This window comes from Microcaecilia unicolor, chromosome 12, assembly GCF_901765095.1.
Source record: "Microcaecilia unicolor chromosome 12, aMicUni1.1, whole genome shotgun sequence".
Lineage (NCBI taxonomy): Eukaryota > Metazoa > Chordata > Amphibia > Gymnophiona > Siphonopidae > Microcaecilia > Microcaecilia unicolor.
This window is the reverse complement of record NC_044042.1, coordinates 43,784,001-43,802,856: the sequence shown is the minus strand read 5'-3', so window position 1 is coordinate 43,802,856 and position 18,856 is coordinate 43,784,001. Positions and strand designations below refer to the sequence as shown.

The window sequence follows — 18,856 nt, the reverse complement described above, 5'->3', positions numbered from 1 at the left end:
TGCAGGACGCTGAGCTCTGGCTGTGCTTCAAGGAACTGACCAATCCTATTTAATAGAATGCACCTCCAACATTCTGAAGCCGAGAAACCTCATGTGGTTGGTCACTTCTTCTTGTGACGAACCCAGAAGTACGTGATGTCAATTCAGGAGATGGATACAGAGAGCAGGAATGCCTCAGCCATGCAGTCAGCCTCAGAATGTTGGAGGTGCGTTTTATTATATAGGATTATCTCATTTGTACCCCACAGTTTCCCAACAGCGTCAGGCTCAATGTGGCTTACAGCGCACCACAGAGGCAAATGCCAATGCAGTAAAATGAAGCTAATACAGCAGGAAAATCCCTCCTGTTGGAGGTGGTGGGGACAAAAGCAGTGACAAAATTCAAAATGTGTGGGATAAACACAGAGGATCCCTATATAGAAAGGTTAGAATCAAAACAAATCTTAATTGACCTTCACAGTTTGAACAGGACATAGAGGGGTGTAACCTGAAAGAGTGACAGGTACAACTTTAGCTGCCTTGTTGGACAGACTGGATGGACCATACTGGTCTTTATCTGCTGTCATAAATAATTAATAGAATAAAATCACTTCTGTTAGAAGAAAAACGATGAGGGAAAAGAGGGGAAGCACTTCACTGATGGTAATAGGATGGAGTAGAAAAGGAGGGTGTTGACTTTTTTATGCAAATCCAGAGTTGAAACTTTTCAGTAATCTAACTCCCTTTCCCTATAATAGTAGTTGGCTCCTGACAACAGTGTCCAACACGCCTACAGCTTTGCAGTAAACTTATAGTGAAGCAAAAGAGGATATCCAAATTTAAACCATGGAATCGAGCCAAAGGAACACACCTTCCTACCTTGCTCTCTCCATCTTTAACATGTTGTGCTGCTGCTTCCCTTTGGGAGTAATCGCTCTGGTCTGTTCTCTCCGGGTAAGTTCCTTTATCTTTTTCTCTTTTTCTTCTGTGACTTGCACATTTTACTCTTTCTTTTACAGATGTCTTTAACATTTGACATACCTTAAAAGCAGGCACAGTTACAGCATACATATCAAATAATGATAATAAATAGACAAACAGGCACACAAAGAAAAGCATATTTCTCATGTGCAGCTCAATTGTGCACAAGAATCAAGCAGTTTGCTTTAGCTCAAAAGCTATTATTAAAAATCCACAGAAGAAAAGACACTCTCAATATTTCTGAGATATTTGTATCATTGATATTAGATAATTGCCTCATTTTCATTGCCAGATAATATTTTATCTTCACTATCTTTTGCGTAGTCCACAAATTGTAATGAAAGAGACACAGTCTGGGAGAGTCTTAAGAAGCTGCAACAGAAAAGACAGAAGGAGAGGTCAATAAACGGGGCAATGTCTAGACAGTTTCCTGCTCCTAGTAGGGTCAGGTGGAGAGATGTTAACCCCATTGGAGACTCATTTTGAAAGCACTTAGACTTACAAAGTTCTATAGGTTACTATGGAACTTTGTAAGTCTAAGAGTTTGAAAATATGTATGTCACCCGACTCTGGACCGTATACAGGTTCTCAATCCCGACCAGAAAACCAGTAAGGGATCATCCCCAGTTCCTGGCTCAGACCTCACAATTGACTTTCACCAAAAGTCAGAGAAGTTGTACGTGATGCTCATTACTCCTGTACTAACTGTTGTGTTTATTTCATCAGGTGGGTACTACTCATATAAATGTACAAATGTTGTTTAACTTAGTTGACAGCCTTATAAATATTGATGATTTAATGTTAGAATCTGGATTTAACATTCCTACATCCGATGAGCTGGCTTTAGATATAAGGTGAAAACTATTCGGACTCATTTACAATAAAGTACTGTCTTGCAACTTGATGTCATGAATGGATCAGTTAGTATTCCTGGGAACTATGCATGGGAGTATTTTGAACGAGACCATCCAGGAAGTCAGGTTTATGTTAGCTCGGTATGTCAATGAACCTATGTGCAGTTCACATGATGAACAATGCCAGCACTGCTTTTCTAACTGCACTGGGGGGGGGGGGGGGGGGGGGGGGAAGAGAGAGATTGTTTTAGCACTAATTCCCAAAAAGTCTACAGGGAATTTAAAAGTAATGAGTAACTATCCTTCTTTTGCATCTATCCCATTGTTTATGAAAATTATGGAGGGTTATGTTACCAAGTTGCTGGAAAATTACCTGGATAAACGTAGCATTCTGCATCCATCACAGTCTGGTTTTAAGAACTATTTACTGAAACGGTGATAGGTTCTATTATTACACAAGGAAAATCTTTGCTGCAACAGCAGAGCATAACTTGGTGTCTAAGGATTACCTTCTGACCCAGAGTTTGTCCACTACATTAACGCTGTTTGCATCCACCTATTTTTAAAGACTTTGTTCTATCTTGTGATTTTCTCTCAAGCTACAAAATATATATATAGGTCAGTTTCCTGTGACATGTTTTAATATATTCACACACTTCTCAGGCAGGCCCTGTTGCCGAAACACAGTGCCGTGTCGAGTCCAACTTTGTTACAGAATAAAGAACATATCTCTTCAGCCCGTCGTCTTGGTTCTTGAAAGAGTCTTGTTGATCACGCTACTCCCCTGCTGTTGTTGTTGTGTTCTTTTTGTAGTGGATCCAGTTTCTCCACCTCGGTGGTTGACCCCTGTCTACTACATTGAACAAAATTTCAGAGTGTGCACAATTGATTGAGGATTGGATTTTGGCCCAATGGCTTTAAATTAAATCGAGACAACACTAGGTTTCTGTGGATAGGTTCATTTGATAGGATTGGGATCCCTCAGAGTTTTACCATCAAAACAGACACTTTCACCTTTGAGTTTCTATCTAAATTTTTTTTGGGGGGGAGGGGGTAGAAGTAGACTAGTCTTTTTATATGTTGCAAAAACAGAGCAATTCGTAAATACTTTGCACCAGTAAATGTTTTAGATTATTAGTCCAGACTTTAATTCTATCTAGGATAAATTATTGTAATATTATCTATGTTGGATGTTCCAAAGCTTTAATTAGACAGGTGCAGGTCATATAGAATACTGCAGCACATTTGATATATACAGCCCTCAAATTCGATTCTGTTGTCCTGTTTTTTTTTGTGGAGCTGCATTGGCTCCCATTAGAAACCAGATTGCAATTTAAGGGGGTCTAACATTTATAGCTCATGCTAACAATCATCCAGTGCTAAAAGACCTCTTACCTTATGTACTATTATTTTTAAAAACATGAGTGGTGATGCTCCAGATTATCTATGTGATTCGATTACATTTCCTCAAAAATGTCTTTTTTAAATGACTTGTAACCAAATGTTATTGTGTTTCCCATCGGTAAAGAGGATTAAATCACATAAGGTGTTTAATTCCTCGCTTAAGTATCAGGCAGGTTTAGTCTGGAATTCACTGCCATCTCAGATTTGATTACTCCCTGATTATTTAATGTTTAGGAAAACCTTGAATATAACAAAAGAGAGGGAACGAAGTACAAACTAAAGTCCAAACAAAAAAAACAGCACCACGGGCCTTTAAAATGGAACACAGTTCTTTAATGAATGAGCCTTGACAAAAAGACCCGACACAGAAAGTGAAAGTGCCTTGGTGCTTTGTAGCTTTTACTATATGAGATGTGGGGTAAGGAATAATATATTGTAGAGGAATATATTCGAGTTATTCCCCAAGGTTTCCACGTCATCACTGTGACCCCTGACACAGGTGCTAGTCACTGAAACACGGCCCGTGCCGGGTCTTTTTGTCAAGGCTCATTCATTAAAGAACTGTGTTCCATTTTTAAAGGCCCGTGGTGCTGTTTGTTTGTTTTTTTGTTAGGAAAACCTTGAAAACATTTTTATTTCACAGATATGTACTACTGGGAAATTAGATCATGTTTGGCATGTGCATTGTAATTCCTGCGTAACCCTAGTAGCACTTTAGAAATGTTAAGTAGTAGTAGTAGTAATCCGCATAGAACTGTTAAGGTATCTGTGGAATAGAAGTTTGGTCATAATAAGCCTTATGGGAACAAATTAATTTGTTATGGGAACAATGGGCATTAATGGGTTAAGCCAGGTCTCAAGGATGTGCCCATACCAAAAATAGCTATTTGCCATACTGTTTTCTCTGCTGTAGACTGGCTGGATTGTTGGTGTCTCTTATGGAGGAAAATAAAAACCCTCAGGCCTTTCCTTTGATTCTTGAGCTTTGACTGCTTCTCTTTTTTTCATACACATTTCTGGCCAGTTTTTTTTCAATGCTTGGAAACCCATGCTGTAAATAGAAGTTTTCAAGCCCATACTTGCAAAGGAAGTGGTACTTTTTGGTCACCGTATAAGAAGTAAAATTGTACACCCAAACCAATAAATACTATTCAAACGTATGTGTTTACTCTGAGTCTAAGGAACCTTCCTCCTCCCCTTCAGCCACGAGTGATGGTATTGTTATGCTGGACAGTATTTGGCAATCTTTATCATTTGTGTGTGTGTGTGTGTGTGTTTTTTCTTTTGTAGCACATAAGCAAAGTCTGGATTTGGCTTGTATCTCCTTTCCCCGTCATTAGTCTTCTCCCTTAATTGCAGCCAGACCTCCTCAAGCAAGCTGCATTGTTTCAACTATTAGTATCCAATTATCACAGCCTGGCAAATTAAGCTACAAATTCCTCATTTTTAAGGAATCATTTGCCATTTTCACATTAACTAATCTTTTCTTGGTATTTATGGAGTTTTTTTGGGAGAGGAGACCTTGCTACTGTGTGTTTTAGAGACTCCAGGCTGTCTGCCCTGTCCCCTGGAGGGGACAGATGGAATTACTTCCAGATTTGAATACACTAGAGAAATGAGTTAAGGAGATATTTCTACATTTAGCAGTCTTGTTACAATTTTGCTGAGTTCCCTGTTAGTCTGATTGTAAGAGCATCTCAATCAGGGGACATGCCATGGAAGAACTACCAGTGAAATCATACTTTTAACTACTAGAGGCGCTGGAGAGCCATGGACTGTCTTCTTTATGCCCTGATATTTTCCACTCCATCTCCTTGGCAACACCCTAGTGAAGCCAGCTTCCTGAACCATCATAGACTGAACCCCAAAAGCTGTCTTCCAACCTAACCCTTCCTTCCTGATCTGGTACTGCACAGAAGGGGCTGATGTACTTGCTAAGAAGTTTTCTCATAGACATAACTTGGAGAATACTTTTTAGTACATCTATCCTGTGTGTATGATAGATACAGATTTACACATATACTGTATCGATATATTTTAGACCTGTATTTAAGGGACTACCAAACTATGTCTAAAATATGCCCATTTAAATCTCAGTGTGCTGCCTGATTTAAAATCACTAGGTATACATAAAGCCCCATTTACATATGTAAATCCACTATTAGCTATGTAATGTCATCTAAACATTTTAAAATAGCCTCTAATGCCTTTTTACGGGGTTACGTTTAAAAGATTGTGAGTAGTTTTTGAGGGTTATACTTCTCAGTCTTGCCAATTTTTGCACCTTTTTCTTAAGTTGTTACTAGAAAGATAAAATTCAAGGGACAGGGAATATTTCTTTCAGTGATTCGTCTAATAGCAGTGCCTGTAGGGATCTTATGGTTTACCTTGCTCTATGGTTTTCTTTTCTTTGTATTGTAGTAGGATTTTCCTGGGTATCTCAGCTGAAGCTGTCATCATCCTGAGTTGTTACAGTGCTAGGATCTTTGTTTGGAGGATTCAGTTTGTCCTGTCTTTTGGGTCAGAACATGTACAGCAGTACCGTGTAGCTTGGCTGTGTATAATGTTTGTGTCTGTGTGCGGGTGATGGAAATTGGAGCTGTGAAAGAAACTACATCTGTGGCTAATTTTCTCAGGGAGGACCGCTCACCCTCCACACAGGAAGTGCCAATGCGTCGGTCATCTGGCAGCCTGGTACCGGCTCTGGAGCCCCCACAGATTCTGACACCGACCCCCCAGCCTTTTCCGATGGAAGCTCTCGACGAGCGCATCAGAGCCCTTCTTCCACAGCTTCTGGAGGGATTGCTGCGCCAATCTGCTTTGGTGTCGGGGGTGCTTGTGCCTTCTGTACTGACTGTGGAAGTGGCATCTGGGCCATCGCCTGTGGTGAGGTCCCCGTCTTCGGCACCGCTTGCGGTATCGGCGTCGGCCGCCACCCGGGTCGATTCCCCCTCGACGTCGGTGGAGGAAGCTTCGCCGGAATCCAGGCAGGGGTTGACTTCTCAACATCCCTCACGAAGTCGTCATTTTCTCCGACGTCGAGACAGGCTCGGCTTCGGGCTGCTCTTAGGGAGCTTTTGTCCGATACCGATGATGAGCGCACATGGGAAGAGGAAGAAGACTCCAGATACTTTTCGGAGGAAGAGTCATATGGGGTTCCCTCTGATCCTACTCCGCCAATTGAAAGAAGAATGTCTCCACCTGAGAGTCTTTCTTTCTCATTTTTTGTTCAGGAAATATCTAAGGACATTCCATTCCCTATGGAGGTTGTGGATGAGCCCTGGGCCGAGATGTTCGAGGTCTTGGATTATCCTTCTCCACCTGCTGAGGTTGCAACGGCTTCTTTGCATAATACTCTCAGAGAAGTACTTATGCGAAATTGGTCGTTCCCGCTTTCTAATCCAGTGGTCCCCAAAAAATCCGAGTCCCAGTACAGAGTCCATGGAGAACCTTTAATGGTGAAGGCCCAACTTCCTCACGATTCCATGGTGGTGGACTCTGCTCTCAGAAGAGCCAAGAGTACTAGAGACTATGCCTTGGTGCCCCCAGGCAGAGAATCTAGGACCTTGGATTTTTTTAGGAGGAAAACGTATCAGGCTGCTATGCTCACCGCCAAGATCCAAACTTACCAGCTTTACACGATCATCCACTTGCGGAACTCAGTGAGGCAACTGTCTGGTTTGGTTGAAGAACTTCCTCCGGAGCTCGCCGAACCTTTTCACCAGGTGGTCAGGCAGCAGAAGGCGTGTCGCAAATTCCTGGCCAGGGGTACTTACGACACTTTTGATGTGGCATCCCGAGTAGCTGCTCAAGGTATAGTGATGCGCAGACTCTCATGGCTGTGTGTCTCTGACCTGGATCATAAGACCCAGCAGCGGATGGCGGATGTTCCTTGCCGGGGGGATAATCTTTTTGGAGAAAAAGTAGACGACATGTTCGATCAGATCAAAAAGCACCATGATGCTATGGATTCTCTCTCCCGCCGGGCATCTTCTGCTACAACCTCCTCATCTAGGAGGTTTTTTGGAGGGAAGAGGAGTGCTCCCTATTCCTACAACAGGCGTAGGTACAATCCTGCTTCTTGGCAGCCTGTCCAGGCTCAGTCCAAGCACGCTCGTTCCCGTCAACAGCGTGTGCCTAATGCCCCTAGGGCTCCCCAGCAAAAGCAAGGGACGGGCTTTTGACTGGCTCCAGTGCAGCATAGCCTCCGAAAAAGTGTCCATGCCGGACAGATTGCCGGTCGGGGGGAGGTTGATATTTTTTCACCAAAGGTGGCCTCTTATAACCTCCGACAGGTAGGTTCTTCAAATAGTCTGGTTAGGATACACTCTTAATCTGTAATCCAGGCCTCCAAATTGCCCACCGGGAGCTCAGTCCTTCAGCTCCCAGCACAAGCAGGTACTCGCAGAGGAACTCTCCGCCCTTCTAAAGGCCAATGCGGTCGAACCCATTCCACCAGGGGAAGAAGGGCTGGGATTCTATTCCAGATACTTCCTTGTGGAAAAGAAAACAGGGGGGATGCGTCCCATCCTAGACCTAAGGGCCCTGAACAAATTCCTTGTCCAAGAAAAGTTCAGGATGGTTTTCTTAGGCACCTTTCTTCCCATGATTCAGGAAAACGATTGGCTATGCTCTCTGGACTTAAAGGACGCCTATACCCACATCTCGATACTTCCAGCTCACAGGAAGTATCTTCTATTTCGGTTGGGAACTTGGCACTTTCAGTATTGTGTACTGCCCTTTGGTCTTGCGTCTGCACCCAGGGTTTTCACAAAGTGGCTGGCAGTTGTCGCAGCATCGCTATGCAGACTGGGAATGCACATGATCCCTTATCTCAATGATTGGCTAGTGAAGAGCACTTCGGAGGCAGGCTCTCTACGGTCCATGCGGATGACTATTCGGGTGCTAGAACTTCTGGGCTTCGTGATCAATTATCCCAAGTCCCGTCTTGTCCCGGTTCAAAAATTGGAGTTCATTGGAGCTCTGTTGGACACACAGACGTCTCGAGCTTATCTTCCCCAGGCAAGGGCAGACAATCTCCTGTCCCTAGTGTCCTTGGCTCGAGCGTTTCAACAGATCACAGCTCGGCAGATGTTGAGACTTTTAGGGCACATGGTTTCCACAGTTCATGTAACTCCCATGGCACGCCTACATATGTACATAAGTACATAAGTAATGCCACACTTGGAAAAGACCAAGGGTCCATCGAGCTCAGCATCCTGTCCACGACTGCGGCCAATCCAGGCCAAGGGCACCTGGCAAGCTTCCCAAACGTACAAACATTCTTTACATGTTATTCCTGGAATTGTGGATTTTTCCCAAGTCCATTTAGTAGTGGTTTATGGACTTGGCCTTTAGGAAACCGTCTAACCCCTTTTTAAACTCTGCCAAGCTAACCGCCTTCACCACGTTCTCCGGCAACGAATTCCAGAGTTTAATTATGCGTTGGGTGAAGAAAACTTTTCTCTGATTTGTTTTAAATTTACTACACTGTAGTTTCATCACATGCCCCCTAGTCCTAGTATTTTTGGAAAGCGTGAACAGACGCTTCACATCCACCTGTTCCACTCCACTCATTATTTCATATGCCTCTATCATGTCTCCCCTCAGCTGTCTCGTCTCCAAACTGAAAAGCCCTAACCTCCTTAGTCTAGAGATCAGCTCAATGAACCCTAGCTTCCCAGTGGTGCCAGGCCACAGAGGGTCTAGAGGATGTGATCCATCTCTCCACCGGCTTTTGCAGTTCCCGTCAGTGGTGGACCATTCGATCCAATTTGACCTTGGGACGTCCATTCCAAATTCCTCAGCTGCAAAAAGTGCTGACGATGGATGCATCCCTCCTGGGGTGGGGAGCTCATGTAGATGGGCTTCACACTCAAGGAGCTTGGTCCTTTCAGGAAAAAGATCTTCAGATCAACCTCCTGGAATTGCGAGCGATCTGGAACGCTCTCAAGGCTTTCAGAGATCGGCTGTCCAACCAAATCATTTTAATTCAGACAGACAATCCGGTTGCAATGTATTACACCAACAAGCAGGGGGGCACCGGATTTCGTCCTCTGTGTCAGTAAGCCATTCAGATGTGGCTTTGGGTTCACCACCATGGCATGTTTCTCCAAGCCACGTATCTGGCAGGCGTAAACAACAGTCTGGCAGACAGGTTGAGCAGGATCATGCACCCTCACGAGTGGTCACTGAACATGGACGTTGTCTGCAAGATCTTCCAAGCGTGGGGCACCCCCTCGGTGGATCTTTTTGCCACTCAGTTCAATCACAAGGTTCCTCAATTCTGTTCCAGGCTTCAGGCCTACGACAGACTAGCGTCAGCTGCCTTTCTCCTTCATTGGGGGACAGGCGTTCTGTATCCGTATCTTACCATACCTCTAGTAGGGAAGACCGTGGAACCATGATTTTGATTGCGCCCTTTTGGCCCCGTCAGATCTGGTTCCCTCTTCTTCTGGAGTTGTCCTCCGAAGAACCCTGGACATTGGAGTGTTCTCCGACCCTCATCACCCAGAACGAGGGGTCGCTTCTACATCCCAACCTCCAGTCTATGGCTCTCACAGCCTGGATGTTGAGAGCTTAGAAGTTGCCTCCTTAGGTCTTTCGGAGGGTGTCTCCCGAGTCTTGCTTGCTTCCAGGAAAGATTCCACAAAAAAGTGTTATTCTTTCAAATGGAGGAGGTTTGCTATCTGGTGTGACAGCAAGCCCCTAGATCCTTTTTCTTGTCCTACACGGACCCTGCTTGAATACTGTATAATTATGGTACAGCCAGAGACCCCCCCACCGGAATGGTGGCGGGCCCAGTCATAGAGCTCAGGCCATTACAGACCTTGGCTGAGTCAGAAATCTGATGGCTGACATAACTGGGAGCTTACTGGAAAAGTATGGCCTAGTTTGTAGCCCAGATTGAGGCCTAAAAGTTAGGTAAATAGATATGGAAACAAAATAATGGAGAATTTCAACACAAAATGGAAGCCCGTATCTGTTACAAAGTGGAATTTTCTCTAATGTAAGTTAGAAAAACAAGTTGAGAAATGAGTGAGTCATAGCAGGTGCAGAGAAAATAGGGAACTAGCTGTCCAAGAGAGGAGGGAGACTTTCCTGTGAGCAGGGTCTTGCTTAAGATTTGTGATCAAGCGAGCTAAAGATAAAACCATGTTAGCAAGATAGAAGCTACTCATTAGCATGAGCCAATCAGTGACAACCATGACATTAGCATAGATCCAATCAGGTATATCTACTGTCATATTACCCATATCCTGAGGGCACCTATAAAAATCCGGGTATTTCCTGGTTTGAGTTAGAGAGAAAAGGGTTGGCACTCTCTCTCCAAGGGAAACCAATGTGTCCAGCAGAATTGACAAATTACCTAATTGCTTTCCCTTGTAAAACCTCTAATTGGTGAAAAATTATAAAACATTAGCAAATAATTAACACCTGTTTGTAGCTTATTATATTCCTATAATTAATTGATTGTACATGCCTGTTGTCAATCGCTGATTTGACTTATACCTTAGCAAATAAACTCCTCATTCCAAATGATGATTTGTGGGCTTCACTTAATGATGAAAGGCTGTAAGTATAAATGCTTTTGCTACATCAGGCTATCATTCGCTGCATTGTATAACCTGTAGCCTAAATCCAGTTTGTCATAAGGCTGGTATCTATTCCTTGCCAGTGCTGAGAGGCGGACTAATGCGGGTCCCTCTCAGTGGCAATTTCTCTTAGAACTTCACAATTCCCTGATTACCCCAGTACTAATGCTATTTGGAGATGGAGTCAGATTAAGGTCACTCTAGCCTTCTTGGGGGGGGGGGGGGGGGCTCGGGACCCCTCAATTCTCAACAATACCTTCTACACTTATCAGAGTCTGATCTCAAGAGCAACTCTGTAAGGGTTCACCTTAGTGCAATCAGTGCTTACCATCAATGTGTAGAAGGTCAGCCTTTCTCTGGACAGCCTTTAGTAGTTTGTTTCATGAGAGGTTTGCTTTTGTCAAAGCCCCCAGTCAAACCTCCACCAGTGTCATGGGATCTCAACATCTGAACCAGTCAATTGTCTTGCCAACATTCTTTCCACGTCCTCATACCCGCCCTGGTGAAGACAAGTTGCACACCTTGGACTGTAAAAGAGCATTGGCCTTTTACTTGGAGCGGACTAAGCCCTATAGACAGTCCGCCCAGTTGTTTGTTTCTTTTGATCCCAACAGGAGGGGAGTCGCCATCGGAAAATGCACAATCTCAAATTGGCTAGCAGATTGCATATCCTTCACTTACGCCCAAGCTGGGCTGACTGTGGAGGGCCATGATACGGCTCACAATGTTAGAGCCATGGCTGCGTCAGTGGCTCACTTAAAGTCAGCCTCCATTGAGCAGATTTGCAAGGCTGCAACGTGGTCATCTGTCCACACATTCACATCTCACTACTGCCTTCAGAAGGATACCCGATGCGACAGTCAGTTTGGGCAGTCAGTGCTGCAGAATCTGTTCGGGGTTTAGAATCCAACTTCACCCTCCTAGGCCCATTTATGTTCTGTTCCAGGCTGCACTCTCAGTTGTGTTTCTTTTTAGGCCAATCTATGTTATGTCCTCGCCATTGCGAGGCCCAATTGACCAATGTTCATTGTTTTGAGTGAGCCTGGGGGCTAGGGATACCCCAATAGTGAGAATTATCAGCCTGCTTGTCCTCGGAGAAAATGAAGATACATACCTGTAGCCAGTGCTTTTTTGGTAGAAAAAATGGTGCCGGTACTCATTGTGGGCAGAGTCACCACATATGACTCCATCCCTATTATAGCCATACCCACATTTGCCAGACCCCTTATACCAGCTATAGCACATATAAACAGACATCATTGAAAATATTATACTAGTATAGGAGAAAAAAATAAAGTGATTTTTTTTTTCATTATAAATAATTTCTGTAAGCTGTTACAGCTCCAGTATACCCAGTGCAAAATAAGACAGCAGATGTAAATTCTCAAATTGGACATATTCCAGACACTAAAATGAAAATAAAATGATTTTTTCTACCTTTGTTGTCTGGTGACTTTGTTTTTCTGATCATGCTGGCTCAGTATCTGATTCTGATGCTATCTGTCCTCTTAACTCAGTTTCCAGGGCTTCCTTTCCATTTATTTATTTACTTTCCTCCTTTCTTCTTCATTTCTTGCCCTACATCCGTAAGTAAAAGCTGGGTCTTCCAAAGACTTGACTGTCCAGTGGATCCAGCTTCTGCCTACTTTCTACATCCATGTGCAGTTTTTCTCCTCTCTTCCTTTTCCCTCATCTCATCTCCTTCCTCACTCTTCCCTCGCCTCCATCCAGGGGTGTGGTGGTAAATTTTTAACAACAGGCTCTTTCTCCGGACGTAGCCAGCTCTGCAGTTGGAAGGGCCAGGAGTGGCCGGGGGGGGGGGGGGTGGGGGGGGGAGCAACACTTGCCTCTCTCTCCTCCCTCCCTTTGTGCGGGCACGCTAGGCATACCTTTACTGGCAGCCAATAAATGGACTGCCACCACTCCCAATATCTTGCTCTGAGCAGCATGCTGGAACTTCTCTCACATGATCAAGAAGTCCCAGCCTGCTGCCCAGAGCTGGAAACAAGGAGCGGGGAGCAGCAGTAGTCTATTTACTTGGCTGGCAGGGTTCAGCATCCCCACCAGCAAAGTAAAAGATAATTCAGCAGGGGGCCCAAGCCCACATTTTGGGAGCCAGTTGTTAAAGTAGCCATGGAGGGCCCTACTTTAACAACTGGATCCCAAAATTCTTAAAAACTTAACAACCGGCTCTTGCGAGCCTGTGAGAGCCTGCTCCAGCACACCACTGCCTCCATCCATGTCCAGCATTTCTTCTCTCTCCCTTCCCTCTCCTCCATCCACCCATGTCTAGCAGCCCTCCTCTCCCCTGCCCTCCATCCACCCATGTCCAGCGACCCCCCGTCCGCCCTGCCATACACCCATGTCCAGCGATTCTCTCTTCCCCCTGCCATCCACCCATGTCCAGAAACCCTCCTGTCCCCCCTGCCCTCCCCTGCCCTCCACCCATGTCCCGCAACCCCCGTCCCCCCTGCCATCCACCCATGTCCAGCAACCCCCGTCCCCCCTACCATCCACCCATGTCCAGCGATTCTCTCTTCCTCCTGCCATCCACCCATGTTCAGTGACCCTCCTGTCCCCCCTGTCCTCCCCTGCCATCCACCCATGTCCAGCGATTCTCTCTTCCCCCTGCCATCCACCCATGTCCAGCGACCCTCCTGTCCCCCCTGCCCTCCACCCATGTCCAGCAACCCCCTGTCCCCCCTGCCCTCCACCCATGTCCAGCGACCATCCTGTTTCCCCCTGCCATCCACCCATGTTCAGCGACCCTCCTGTCCCCCCTGCCCTCCCCTGCCATCCACCTATGTCCAGCAAGCTCCATTGTCCCCCCTGCCATCCACCCATGTCCAGCGATTCTCTCTTCCCCCTGCTATCCACCCATGTTCAGCGACCCTGCTGTACCCCTGCCATCCATCCATGTCCAGCAACCCCCCTGTCCCCCTTGCCATCCACCCATGTCCAGCGACCCTCCTGTTCCCCTGCCCTCCACCCATGTCCAGCAACCCCCCCCCCGTCCCCCCTGCCATCCACCCATGTCCAGCAACCCCCCGTCCCCCCTGTCATCCACCCATGTCCAGCGATTCTCTCTTCCTCCTGCTATCCACCCATGTCCAGCAACCCCCTGTCCCCCCTGTCATCCACCCATGTCCAGCGACCCTCCTGTCCCCCCTGCCCTCCACCCATGTCCAGCAACCCCCCTGTCCCCCTTGCCCTCAACCCATATCCAGCGACTATCCTCAGTTTGGGCAGTCGTTTCCCTGCTCCCCCTCCCTCCAGCCACCTATACCCATCTGAACCCCCCTTCCCAACCCAGTCCCTACCTGCCTACCAGCTCCGTGCCGACGACCCTCTTCTCCTGCCACCCAGCACCGTGATGACCAAGCCTTTTAAAAAATCTACGAAGCGGCGGAGCAGTGCCTCGTGTCTGCTAGTAAAAGAAGAAAAATCGCCTCATCGGCCGGCTTTCCCTCGCTGTGTTCTGCCCTTGCGGAAATAGGAAGTTACGTCAGAGGGCGGGACACAGCGAGGGAAGGCCGGCAGACGAGGTGATTTTTCTTCTTTTACAGGCAGGCGTGAGGCACCGCTCCACCGCTTCGTAGATTTTTTTAAAGGCTGGGCCATCACGGTGCCGGGTGGCAGGAGAAGAGGGTCGTCGGCATGGAGCTGGTAGGCAGGTGGAGGGGACCTTCAAAATAGGTGCCGGTACACTGTATCGGCGCGTACTGGCACAAAAAAAGCACTGCCTGTAGCAGGTATTCTCCGAGGACAGCAGACTGATTATTCTCATAATCCCGCCCTCCTCCCCTTGGAGTTGTTCTTGTTTCTGGTTTGCTTTTTTATTAAGCAGATCGTTGAAAGACAAAATGTATTTTATTATATATATATATATATATATATATATATATATATATATATATATATATATATATATAAAATATATATTTATAAAAACTGCCCGACCCAGGCCGTGTTTCGCCCAGCAGGGCTGCTTCAGGGGCTACAAAATAAATAATATAACATTAAAAAATCATATAATAAAACATATATATTTGTATTGTATGCATATTCATTAAATGTAGAAATATTAACAAAAATTACATATATATGTGTGTATATTCATATTATACATTAAAATGTACATAAATATGGAATGTAAAATATAAAATATGACACCAATATCCCACAATAATAATAAATAAATAAAACTGGATACTTAATCAAAAAATAGACTGTAAATTCTATGCATGTTAATTATGAATGACTAATATGTTCATAACACAAATAAATAAATAAATAAATAAATAAAGCACATACGTCTCACAGTCATATTAAAACAATCAAATGATAATGAGAAAAAATAACAAAAAACTACTATATCTATTAACTTAAAATAAATCTCAATTAATGGACGTCTACCATGAATTGGAAAGCATATTTGCTTAATAAGACAAAGAGAGCATATTAGTTTGATAAAACATATAACTTATATTATATTTAATTTCCGTCTTGGAGTTTGCAGATCGTCTGCCTTTGTGCTTTCTTGGACCCTTGCTTTTTTATTAAACTGAGGGACTCACGCTCGTGTCATGGGCGGGAAGCCGTTCACGCATGCGCGGTGCACTCAGCCCACGCGACGGAGCATTCCAGAGACTTCTTAGTTTGCTCTCAAGTTTTTTTTTGGTTTCCTGGGCTCTTGCGGACGACGACCCAAAAGTGAGAGTAATCAGCCTGCTGTCCTCGGAGAATACCTGTTACAGGTATGTATCTTCATTTTTCTGGGTATCTGAGCTGAAGATTTCATCATCCTGAGTCGTTACAGTGCTAGGATTTTTGTTTGGAGGATTCAGTTTGTCCTGTCTTTTGGGTCAGAACATGTACAGCAGTACCGTGTAGCTTGGCTGTGTATAATGTTTGTGTCTGTGTACGGGTGATGGAAATTGGAGCTGTGAAAGAAACTGCATCTGTGGCTAATTTTCTCCTTATAGATGTTTCTAGATTGAAGATCGCAACTGCAGTGCCCCTCAAAATAACCTTTTCCATAAAGAAGACTATTTACCTTGAATCCAGCTAGTAGGTATTACCTTTGAGCAATAAGCAACACATTACTCCTCCTACTCCCCCCTCCCTCAAAACACTTCCTCTTCAGCAGCCCTAGTCCCAAGATCCAACTTGGGGATTCATGTGAACCTTCCACAGTACAGTACTGGCATTGAGCCGCCTCCACAGTATAGTACTGGCATTGAGCCGCCCACGTTCACTGTTAAACATTAGCACAGATTTCATTTATGTGTGTAGTCATTGAAGGCTTGATGGTGTACAGATGTGGTGTGAGGACATATTTATTTATTTTATACCTTTCTGGCCCATCTATTACCTAGGCAGGTTATAATAAAATATATTTAATTAAAACCACAATTAAAAACAAAGTAACACAATACAATACAATACAACACAGTCTGGTTCATGTTCCATATCAAAATATCCTCATTATAACCATATCCTAAGACTGAAAACCTAAAGAAACAAATGTAGCTGCTTCTTAAATATTGATAGCTCTGTGCGCATACATAATTTCTACTACTAATAATCATTTCTATAGTGCTACTAGACATACGCAGCGCTGTACACATTATGTGCAGGTACTTTTTCTGTCCCTAGAGGGCTCACTATCTAAATTTAATGTATGCATATCTTTTCTTTGAAAATTATCTCAGAAAGCACATACACACATTTACGTCTGCTACAGTACAGAGAAATTTCATGTCTACTTACATGTATATATGTGTATTTTATAAAGTATGCACAGAAACAGTAACCCCTCCCCAATCCTGCCCCAGGGAACAGCTTCACTCACTTCAGGTAAACCTATGCGCATACAGCTTGTACTAGATCTACTAAGTTGCCCAGTTCCAGGAGGTAGAATTTTGGGTCAGCAGTCTGTGGTTTGTAGTTCTTAATTCAAGCCTTTGAAATCAATTCCTCAGGTCTCTTACTGCATCACAATAGGATTGTTGGGAATCCAGGACTGGCCCAAAATCTCCCTCCTGGAACTGAGTACTTTGGAGCTCTGTCTATACATGTAAGAACATAAGAATTGCCCTACTGGAACAGACCGAAGGTCCATTTAGCCCAGTATCCTGCTTCCGACAGGGGCTAATCCAGGTCATTAATACCTTGCAGAATCCCAAAGAGTAACTAGACTCCATGTTACTGACCCCAGGGATAAGTAGTGGCTTTTTTGTGTGTGTGTTTACCTGAATAGCAGTTTATTGGCTTTTCCTCCAAATCTCTTTCACGCATATTCAGTATGGATATCCTGAAAACCTGAATGGCAAGGGGTATACCAGGTGCGGACTTGGGAAACACTGCTATAAAGGAAAGTAGGTGAAATACGTGTCTATAAATTAGGTGTAAAACTTAGAGCTGATGCCAAAGATAATTTATTGTATTCTATAAGTTATCTCCCTCATTATATAAACTTGTGTGCACAGTTTCACAACTATCATGCAAAATTGTTTGTACAGGATGTAGAATAGAGGTAATTTCATGTCTAACTTAATTGTTAAATTAGGTGCTTATTGGCTTTAATTACCAATAATGGCCCTTAATTGACATTAATTAGTTCTGATTTCCAGTAACACAATTAACTGCACTTAGGCACTATTCTATAAACACAGGGGCTGATAATCAGACCTAGCCAGGCTGCCTCCTGTGGTCGGCACTGAGTCTGGATATTCAATGTTGGGCCGTTTCTGGTGACTGGCATTGAATATCCAGTTTATTTTTGGCCACTAAGAACATGGCCGGCCAAGCCAATATTCAGCACTGGTCAGCTAAGTTCATAGTGGCCAAAGATAGACCTGCTATTGACATGTCCAGATTTGGCCACCAAACTTAGATACCCTTTTACCAAACTGCGGGAAAAAGGGCCCTGTGCTGTCGGTGGGGGACGTTTTTCCCACACGCCAGGGCCCTTTTTGACTGTAATGGGCAAAAAATACCCAGGCACACATGGCTTTGTGGTAAGAGTTGCATGGCCATGCGGTAAGAGAACTCTTACCACATGGCCGTGCTATGGGGGAGTCCTTACCACTACCCATTGAGATGGCAATAAGTGTCCCGTGCTAACCCAGCGGTAAACAGGCATCGCATGGCAATGCCCGATTACCACCGGGCTATTGCCGCACAAGCCATTTCCGGGGGTTTTCTTTTTTCCTTGGAAATGGCGCACGCTCGGGGTGGAACTGCTGTCAGCTGCCATGTTCGGCTGGCTGTAGTCCCGAAAGAGCGAGCGGTAAGCCCATGTTGTGCTTACCATGGTTCTGTAAAAGGGCCCCTTAGCTGCTAAGTACTAACTGGGAACATTCAGTGGGTGACAGCCAGCTTTCTGCTGTTGAATATCGGTGGATAGCCGGCTAAGTACCATTTAAGCAGCCAGATGCCGTTCCTGGCCTATTAAATGGTTTTGAATATCGCCCGGATAGTGCCTAAAGGCTGTGGCACACAACTACAAAGGGGGCATGCACAGTGGTGGGCCATGGGTGTGTCTTGCAATTGCACAGGTAAGTTCTAGAATACTATCATTTACATGTACAAGCACAAGCATTTACACCAGCCTTTGACGTGGTATAAGTGCTCACAACTAAAGTTGGGTGCATGAATGCCAACTTATATTTGTATTCTATAACGTTAATTATGCACATAATTTCCATTACAGAATTGGCACCTAGCACTCAAAGTTTTGGTGCCTAACTGTAGGCAACCTTTATTGAATTTACCCATATGTGCATAAATGTGAGTTCCACACATGCTTTGCCTAGACTCTGCTTATATGTGTGCCGACCTATAAAATATGCACTATGTAAGATATGCACATATACTGTATATAGAATAAGGCTTAGATGGAATTTGGTATTTATATGCACATGTGTACATAAACACACATGCATGCCATTATTCTAATTTTTTACATGCATACTCAGTACCTAAATGTTAGCGTCCACTTTATAGAACTAACCTCTATGTACCTAATGATATTATTTA

The 18,856-nt window shown here is 44.5% G+C and overlaps 1 protein-coding gene across 1 annotated transcript in view; it reads left to right on the top strand.

Annotated features, from left to right (window-relative positions):
• Positions 1 to 724: 724 nt before the first annotated feature.
• Positions 725 to 18,856, top strand: part of LOC115481896 (trafficking regulator of GLUT4 1-like) — a 37,571-nt gene continuing 19,439 nt past the window's right edge. Inside the window, exon 1 of the mRNA XM_030221349.1 lies at positions 725 to 933. Coding sequence (XP_030077209.1) covers positions 826 to 933 — 108 coding nt within the window. The 5' untranslated portion in view covers positions 725 to 825. The remainder of the gene's footprint in view (positions 934 to 18,856) is intronic.